This window comes from Neoarius graeffei, chromosome 3 (assembly GCF_027579695.1).
Source record: "Neoarius graeffei isolate fNeoGra1 chromosome 3, fNeoGra1.pri, whole genome shotgun sequence".
In the NCBI taxonomy this organism is placed as follows: domain Eukaryota; kingdom Metazoa; phylum Chordata; class Actinopteri; order Siluriformes; family Ariidae; genus Neoarius; species Neoarius graeffei.
In genome coordinates, this window is record NC_083571.1 from 30,726,123 (window position 1) to 30,736,327 (window position 10,205).

A 10,205-nucleotide genomic window follows, 5' to 3' on the forward strand; every position below is an offset into this window, starting at 1 on the left:
TTATGTCCTTTCTCAGCAGCTGGTGCAACATACAGAATGTACAAAAAAAAATAAGGTTTGTATCTTTGGGACAAAGAAAGATAAATGGCATGAACCAAAGTGACAGATTGAGAAAGATGTGGAAAAATACAAAACTGTTCTTCACTCCAAAACCTGCTCGCTGATGTGTGAGACGTCTGTGAGATAGCTGCCAGGAGAATCGGTCTTTACTGATGTGAAATGCATAGAAGACAATACTCAGGGTGTAAAGCCCCCCAAAAAACAAGCTGGTACTAAAACCCTGACTCCATTTTAGGCTGACGGAGCATCAAATACAAAAGCTGTGATATCTACAGGTCACAGGCTTCTGGCAGTCATCCACTGCAAAGGATTTTCAACTAAACCCCAAACATGACAATTTAAGAATGTTAATTTCTCCAGTTATACAGTATATGGTTGAGTGAATTCCTGAGACTATATGTAAATGGTCTACATAATTCATCCACTATAGAGGAAATGCCTTGTAATTAAAGCTAATACTGCACGCTTAAATGAAGTGTTTGTCCGGAAAAAAATCCCACTTACTACAAATGTAGTCCATCGACCAAGAGAAGTTTGCATTATAGACTTGCGTCAGATTACAGGGCTACGTTGTAAAATAGTACAGAAAGACAGTATTCACTAATTAGTAAGTTGTTACTGTGAAAAAAATGAATCCTGACCAATCGGATTCAAGAATTCATCAGCATTGTTATATAAGTATTTTAGAATTTAGACATATTGAACTCTGTTTGGTTTTCACACCACGTTTGAAAGGAATGCCCTTTATGAATCCAACGCCTGTTGTTTTTTCTCTCTCTCTCTCTCCACTCAGCAGCACATCGCACACCACCCACTAAACGAACTCATTCCCTTGACCTGAACCTCATTTCTGTCGCAATCTTTCCATTTTCACCTCTCTCCCACTCTCTGTTTCTCAAGGTGATTGCTGATTGTTGGGACTGGGAGGCTGTCTGTAAAAGAGTAAGTGCACATTCACTCATTTTTCATCTTGTCCTCGGCAATAAATCCCCCACATGGATCGGTGTGAATATTTATGCGCTGGAACACACACTCTGTCTCTCTCTCTCTCTCTCTCTCACACACACATGCGCGCACACACACACACTATAGGATGTGCACTGCAGCATGTATGACACACTGTATGAATAAGCATACAGCAGAACACCACACATCACATGTGCCAAGGTTATATTTTCATATCACGCTCAACACCTAGGATACAATGTCAAGCATAATCAAAGTCAGTTTTATTTCTATAGCCCTTTGACAGCAGACATCGTCATAAAGCAACTTTGTTGATTTCGATCCCAAATGAGCAAGCCAATAAAATCTTCCTGATACAACATGAGGATTAGCTCAAAAGGGAACCCATGTTTATTTTTAACCACTTTGTAGTTCAAGTACACAAGTTTAAGATTCAAAAATGACATAATTCCAAGTTCTGAGGTAAGATGAACACAACATGATAGTACTTAGTAGGCATGTAATGATATACTGTGTGATGATAAATCACAATACAGGCTGCGTAATCTTAGGTTTTCCTAGTTGTAATTGTGTTGTTTGGATAGCTGTCATGTGGGAATACATGTGACTTCACTATAGGTAGAAGGAACACAGCTCTAATGCTGCAAAAAAGACACAAAAACAGATCTAAACTGTGAAAGAGCTGCTGTATGATTGTACAAATAAGTTTAACAAGAAATCAGAGCTCTCTTTTTACAGACTGCTGAAGACTAAAGAAAAGAGAAGCTGATGAAGGAAGTAGAGTCGAAATGTTCATAAAAGTTTTTTTAAGAAAAGGCTTATTTGTTGTTCACTTAATTTTGAATATTTTACAAGGAAGCGTTTATTTGATAGACTATTCTGCTTTACTCCAACCTTTACAAATCTGGGTAGAAAATTTTTCTTCCTAATTTACCAAAAGGAATATTTAAGTTGTTAAAGAAGAAGAAAAATAAATGTTGCATTTTTGGGGGGAATAAAATTTTCTTAATTTAATATTTCGAATTATGAACCCAGTATCGTGAATGGAATCGAATCGTGAATTGGGTGAAATTCATTACATGCTAAGTACTAAGCACAGTATGTTTAAAGGATGTTCCATGTGAGTAGATTGTGAATAAGAGGTCCTGGGGCGAGCATACGACAGTCTTTATGATTACAGCAGTGGTTATTTGGTATAAACTGACTTTTGAAATCTTCTGGAAGTACTTATGCAATAAATCCTTCTGATTTCTTAAAATAAGAACACGTATTAATAAGTGCTTGAAATGAACCCGACAAGCAGAAATCCTCAAAATGCTACCGAGCTCTTTTAACTCTGGTCTCAGAAGTGTGGAAGTGCAGAAGTGCAGTGGATATCAAATACAAGAAATGCAAGAAACAAACCAACTTTACATCCATAATATTGAGTTACACTTTCCACCAAGTCGATTTATTTTGAGATACGGATACATGGAGACATTTTAACCCTGTTAGTAAATAAATTGAGTGTTACCACATTCGCATGTGGGTCTTTTTTTTCACGTCAACATGATGCAACATGAAACATGAGGTTATGCCTGTGTGTAGTCCATCTTATCGAAACATCTAAGATTCATGCGTTGTAACAGAATAAAAGATAAAGTGCTTTGGTATAATGAATAATAGCGTAGTGAAACAGCAGCAGGTGCTTTTAACAGTGTGCGTGTGCACAGAATAGCGTCTCTGACAGGCATTATAAATATTACGGTAATGGATAACAGGGGGAGCAGATATTGCCATGATGCTTTAATGTCATACTGTGCATAACGTGATAGAAATACAAAGCAAGGTTCCTATGGTGACAAACGACAGGCAGATCATTTTTAATTCATTTAATTCCTCGTATTTCTTTAGTCACGAATGACCAACATGAAGAAAAATCCACCTTGCATGTTAATATTCATCTTTTAAACGTGATCTTCAATGGCATCCATGGTATATGTTATAATTAAACTTGTAAGCATTCGCCTATTGTCATTTGCCTACATTACCCACAATTCCATTTGACTACTTGCTCATAGCAGTACCAGAGATCATATGATGCAGTGGCGCTTTAGTGCTTTAGTCCATCCAGATCTCTCACTTCCTCATCTGTACACTTTGCTCACATTTATATCAACAAATATGCATATGAATATGCACTCTATAGCTATTGTAAGCACTAGTGCATGTGTGTGTGCCATTCACATTAATTTGAACTAGCAGCCGAGGGAGGATGAAGACATGGTGCAGTGGATCTCGCACGCCAGAGCTGGAGTCCTTCACTGCAAATCTACATGACTCATGCTTGTTCATGAACATTGGCTGTATGTATGTAGACATGTTCCTCAATCAAAGGTCCAACTTGTTGTTTTTAAACATGTTCCTCGACCTGTAATAATCAGCACTGTTGAATTCTTGGTCCTGATTGGTTCAAAGATGTCGGTTAATTTTCTACAACAACAGCCGGGACACCAACTCCGGCTGTAATTCAAATCACCGGTTTATATTAATACAGCCGTTCTAATACGTGATTGTCATCTCATTATCTCTAGCCGCTTTATCCTGTTCTACAGGGTTGCAGGCAAGCTGGAGCCTATCCCAGCTGACTACGGGCGAAAGGCGGGGTACACCCTGGACAAGTCGCCAGGTCATCACAGGGCTGACACATAGACACAGACAACCATTCACACTCACATTCACACCTACGCTCAATTTAGAGTCACCAGTTAACCTAACCTGCATGTCTTTGGACTGTGGGGGAAACCGGAGCACCCGGAGGAAACCCACGCGGACACGGGGAGAACATGCAAACTCCGCACAGAAAGGCCCTCGCCGGCCACGGGGCTCGAACCCGGACCTTCTTGCTGTGAGGCGACAGCACTAACCACTACACCACCGTGCCGCCAATACGTGATTGTTTCTTTGATAATTTACACAGGGACTTGTATGCTTTTTTTTAAATAAAAGAGAGACAGAAAAAGAGAAGCTGTTAAGGAAACAATAATGTTTATACCTGCTGTAATGTAAGTGATAACAGGAACTAACTTCCATCATTGGACGTCACACAACATTAAATGTAACTATAAGTGGACAAAAATGTACAAAGTGTCATTGTTTACTAAATAAAATGGCTTTGATATAAAAGGAAGAAATCATTTTGAGACATACAATACTGTGCAAAAGTCTTAGGCGCATATAAAAAAATGTTGTAGACAAAAATGGCTTAAAACATAATGAAATGAATGTTTCAACATTAAAAAAAAGCTATAAACAGTAAGCAGTAAGCCATAATAAATGAAACAAAGTCAATATTTGGTATGAGACGACCCTTTGCTTTAAAAAAAAAAAAAAACAGTAGTCTCAGGTACAGTGAGTGCAGTTTTATAAGGAAATGAGCTGTAGGTTTTACTGAGCGTCTTACAGAACCGGCCGCAGTTCTTCTGGACACTTTGACTCTCACACTCGCGTCTTCATTTTGCACCAAAACCCAGCAGCCTTCATTATGTTTTCTTTTTTAATCTGAAAAGTGCGCTCTTATGGAATATGCTGCTCAGATACAAGCTTTTTTTTCCTGTAACATTTAATTTTGTGCTGGAAAACAAATGTTTGGACTCTAAAATGTTTTTGTACCGACTCGATAATGTAGAAGTCATAATATAGAAATCTATAACAAAGTTTGTATGAAAAAAAATAGGGTGCCTAAGACTTTTGCACAGTACTGTAGGTGGTCGTAGTTACTTCAAGTTAGGCTGTATCACCCTACCTCATCACTGATCATTTTCCTAAAACAGCATACCCTTAGTGTTTTATTTGTTACCTAAGATACACCTAAGAACAAATAAATTGTGTTTAATAATTTGATTAAAACTCATGTCAATAACTGAGAATATCCAGGGTCCTCAAGAAATCCCATAATGCACCGCAATAGATTGTACGTCAAAACGGAGGAGCTTACAAAACCTCAGCTAGGCAGTGTACAGTCAGGAAATCATGCCAAATGTGTAAATGTGCATTGGCAAACAACCAAGATGACAATAAACAGGAAGTGAAAAAAAGAGTAGTTAAAATGATTATGGATTAATTACGAATGATAACTTTAAGCTAAAATGTAATGTAATGGAGCTGAGCTTCATCTGTTTGGTCAGTAATAAGCAACTGCTCCTCTGGAAATAACTGGAGCACTAGGTTAATAAGTTAACATTTTCTTATTGATTTTTTTTTTTTTTTAGTAAAGATGCTGATTTTGAGCCTATGTAATCAGGGGCGTCACTAGGCCTTTTTTACTGGGGCACGTGCCCCAGTAAAAATCAGCTGTGCCCCAGTAAGAAAATGTTGAAAGATTTTTGTAACAAACTAGTTTCTTTGCCAGATCATTTATCTACTGTAAGTTGTAGGACAGAGTGTGTTTCAAACTTCTATCGCCTCTTCTTTCTAACTAATTTTCTGATTGGTCTGGGAGATTCTCACTGTAAACATAGCGTGCGTGCGGCGTGCCATGAGTCCGTTTAGCCTACTGGAGAGATGAGTCTACTCTTTGGATGAGTCAGAGAACAGGCTCTGGATGAGTTAAGGTAGCGCGAAGTTTTTGCAACAAAACTAAGCAAACCATGCTAACAAACCCATTAAACTCCATCGAATTAAACGATATTAAATTACTTTTCCATATGGATATCAGACAATTCTTCTCACGAAGCAGAGACGGGGCAGGGAAACAGTGACAGATGAGGAGGAGGGTGAGAGAGGTAAGAATAAGGTTGTAGGTTATGTGCTAGTCAGTTATAACTAACCAGCTAAGTTCGTGAATCGTGAGAGTTGAGGTGACACGTTTAGCATCAGCATGCATTAAAAGCCGAAATGCCAACAATAAATTTTTTGGGGACTGGGATGTGTTTTCCGTCTCGTTGACCTGTTCCTCGCATAACTTCATCCACGAGAGCATGAGAATTATCCACTTTGCATAGGTTGGGGACAGGAACGTTAAGGTGCATTGTGCGGGGGGGGGCATTTTGTGTGTGTGTGTTGGGGGGGGCAGGGCCCCAGTAAAGCTTAATTCCTAGTGACGCCCCTGTATGTAATGTTTAACTAGTTGTATAAGAATCAATTAAATAGTTGTATTATTAGATTATAATAGAGTATGTTAAACAGTATTCATGTTACTACCATCCTCAGTTATCAAAAAGCTACCAATTTTGGTGTATTTCCCATAAAATGCTTTTTGATTGATTTCCAATTCTGGATAACATAATGACACTAGGCGTCATTTATCAATCTCATAGTAAAACATTCGTAAATGTTTTTGTAGGGCAAACCAAATAACAGTTCTTATAAGATTTGCAATGTTTATTCGGTGTAATGCTGATTTCCAGTTTATGTACTCATAAATTGATGAGCATGTTCATGGCACAGCTGTTTTAAATTAACACCCAAAGAACTCCATAAAAGGCAAAGAAAGCTGATTGGAAACTAAATGGTGAAAGAACGCCTCCTAAAATCAGTGTGCACTAACTCTTCTAATAATGCAGCTCAGCCAATGCAGCGTGTCGTCTACTGTAAGCATGCACTAACTTACAGTGGTGCTTGAAAGTTTGTGAACCCTTTAGAATTTTCTATATTTCTGGATAAATATGACCTAAAACATCATCAGATTTTCACACAAGTCCTAAAAGTAGATAAAGAGAACCCAGTTAAACAAATGAGACAAAAATATTTTACTTGGTCATTTATTTATTGAGGAAAATGATCCAATATTGCATACCTGTGAGTGGCAAAAGTATGTGAACCTTTGCTTTCAGTATCTGGTGTGACCCCCTTGTGCAGCAATAACTGCAACTAAACGTTTCCGGTAACTGTTGATCAGTCCTGCACACCGGCTTGGAGGAATTTTAGCCCATTCCTCCATACAGAACAGCTTCAACTCTGGGATGTTGGTGGGTGTTGGGGTTCACCCAGAAAGAGACCCCGATTCCTTCATGAGCCACCCTCGGATCCGGGACGAATGATAGAACGAGAGAAACAGACAAGGGAACACCTGAGTTGTTCACATGCCAGTTTATTCGCACAGTCACTTCGTCCTGGATCCGAGGGTGGCTCATGAAGGAATCGGGGTCTCTTTCTGGGTGAACCCCAACAATTGGTTTCCTCACATGAACTGCTCGCTTCAGGTCCTTCCACAACATTTCCATTGGATTAAGGTCAAGACTTTGACTTGGCCATTCCAAAACATTAACTTTATTCTTCTTTAACCGTTCTTTGGTAGAACGACTTGTGTGCTTAGGGTCGTTGTCTTGCTGCATGACCCACCTTCTCTTGAGATTCAGTTTATGGACAGATGTCCTGACATTTTCCTTTAGAATTCACTGGTATAATTCAGAATTAATTGTTCCATCAATGATGGCAAGCCGTTCTGGCCCAGATGCAGCAAAACAGGCCCAAACCATGATACTACCACCACCATGTTTCACAGATGGGATAAGGTTCTTATGCTGGAATGCAGTGTTTTCCTTTCTCCAAACATAATGCTTCTCCTTTAAACCAAAAACTTCTATTTTGGTCTCATCCGTCCACAAAACATTTTTCCAATAGCCTTCTGGCTTGTCCACGTGATCTTTAGCAAACTGCAAATGAGCAGCAATGTTCTTTTTGGAGAGCAGTGGCTTTCTCCTTGCAACCCTGCCATGCACACCATTGTTGTTCAGTGTTCTCCTGATGGTGGACTCATGAACATTAACATTAGCCAATGTGAGAGAGGCCTTCAGTTGCTTAGGAGTTACCCTGGGGTCCTTTGTGACCTTGCCGACTATTACACGCCTTGCTCTTGGAGTGATCTTTGTTGGTCGACCACTCCTGGGGAGGGTAAAAATGGTCTTGAATTTCCTCCATTTGTACGCAATCTGTCTGGATGTGGATTGGTGGAGTCCAAACTCTTTAGAGATAGTTTTGTAACCTTTTCCAGCCTGATGAGCATCAACAACGCTTTTTCTGAGGTCCGCAGAAATCTCCTTTGCCATGATACACTTCCACAAACATGTGTTGTGAAGATCAGACTTTGATAGATCCCTGTTCTTTCAATAAAACAGGGTGTCTACTCACACCTAATTGTCATCCCATTGATTGAAAACACCTGACTCTAATTTCACCTTCAAATTAACTGCTAATCCTAGAGGTTCACATACTTTTGCCACTCACAGATATGTAATATCGGATTATTTTCCTCAATAAATAAATGACCAAGTATAATATTTTTGTCTCATTTGTTTAACTGGATTCTCTTTATCTACTTTTAGGACTTGTGTGAAAATCTGACGATGTTTTAGGTCATATTTATGCAGAAATATAGAAAATTCTAAAGGGCTCACAAACTCTCAAGCACCACTGTGTGTCAATTTGTCCTAAGTGAATAGCTAGTCTAATCAGTGTTTGTCTAATTTATGGATGTAGTACGCATTTCTTTCTTGCAGGTCTTTAATATGAAACAAGTGAGTGCGTCTCTTTATACGTACATTTAAACCAAACTCAGTAGCGAAACCTAGGATATAAATTATATAACAAACAATTTTCCAAACTAACTGGATTTTCATGAATGCCACAGTTTCGTGCGGATGATTTACAAATAAATTTCCAGCTTGATAAATGATGCTCACTGAAAAATATCTGCTCAGTTTTATCATGTTATGGGCTATAATTTGGTCCCGTCTATACTGTGCAAAAACAGGGCTGCGGTCTCATCCAGTGTTACCATGGAAACCAAATCTGACTTCCTCACGCGTGAATTATTACACAATGCCAAAAAAAAAAAAAAAATCCCGACCAATCCCAAATGGCCCCCTACTCTCTCCATAAGTGCTCTACGTGGGTATCAGCCAGAATGTGCAATGTGCAATAGGCAAGCATTTGGGACGCAGATGAGGTTTATCCCACGCCTCTCCAACACCTCCACATGGCCCAATATGTTCCTCCAGTTAGCACGACGGCGGCTGTGTGAATAAACACGGTGTTAATTGATAACGCGGCTCAGTAGCGCGCTCTACAGACGCATCACAATCACAAAACAAAACTGGCGTTAATCATCGTCAGGACCCTGGACAGCGTCCAAACCCTGGACAGCGTCCAAACTGTCATGTTACTAAAGTGATGTGAAACTGACATTCCAGGACTGTTGTTGTTGTCGTAGCACAACCCACTTCCTGTTGGCTTAGTTCCCATAGTGACCAGGTGGCTGGAGGAGGGGGGATGCGCACAGTCGATTTATACATGCTCTGTGCGTAAAATAGCCTATTTATGCGCGTAAATCTCCAGGGCATGTACTATTAACACGCCTGCTTTACACATTTGCACCAAAAAAAAATTCATGAGGAAAGCTGGAGACTTACAGCAGTTGGTGATGGCGAAGCTGTTGGCCACCTCCAGGTTATCGATGTGCGGGGTGAGGCGGAACTCGGCCGTGCCGAACTGCACCATCCCGACCCGAAACGCGCTGTACTCCTGATCCGCACCGCGCGGAAACAGGCCGCCTGAGGGCATCAGCACACACAGAGGGACTCAATAAACCATTCGTTATTACCCAGAATTTTACACCAGAAATCTATACCATTCTTTAAAAAAAAAAAAACAGGGAGGAATAAAGAAAAAAATAACCACTGTCACCATGACAGCCTGTCTCAGGGATGTAGGTTTAAATCCTAACCCCTTCACAGAAGGTTTAAATTATTGATTTTATTTATTATTTTAACAAAAGGTGATGCTCACCGATTTGGACGCTCGGAGATCCACCAAATGCGAGACCCCATAAAGCGGGTACAAACAGGAAACCTGACAAATTCATCATCGTCTTGTGGATGTTTTTTTCCCCCCTTTCCCGTCCTTTATACGTTCACAAATTTGCGTTCGCGCTACCGCCTCGATTCATGATTTAAACTGATTTATAATAATAATAATAATAATAATAATAATAATAATAATAAAGAAATGCAGAAAAAGGACGAGTAAATAAGGGGAGAAAAAAGCCGGATGAGTCTCTTGCAGAGAGGACAGCACGGTGGGGGAGAAACGGGGGGCTTCTTCTATCACTCCAGCTCCTTTGCGGCTCCGCGCGTCCACGAGCAGGGCTTCAGCCGCCACGGACGCGGGAAGAATGATGATGGAGACGGAAAGAGCCGAAC

The 10,205-nt window shown here is 39.9% G+C and overlaps 1 protein-coding gene across 1 annotated transcript in view; it reads right to left on the reverse strand.

Moving 5' to 3' along the window:
* The window catches only part of gria2a (glutamate receptor, ionotropic, AMPA 2a), an 84,666-nt gene extending 74,795 nt beyond the window's left edge, over positions 1–9,871 (reverse strand). Inside the window, exons 1-2 of the mRNA XM_060915865.1 lie at positions 9,793–9,871; positions 9,417–9,557 (exon numbers count right to left, since the gene is read on the reverse strand). Coding sequence (XP_060771848.1) covers positions 9,417–9,557; positions 9,793–9,871 — 220 coding nt within the window. The remainder of the gene's footprint in view (positions 1–9,416; positions 9,558–9,792) is intronic.
* Positions 9,872–10,205: the final 334 nt, after the last annotated feature.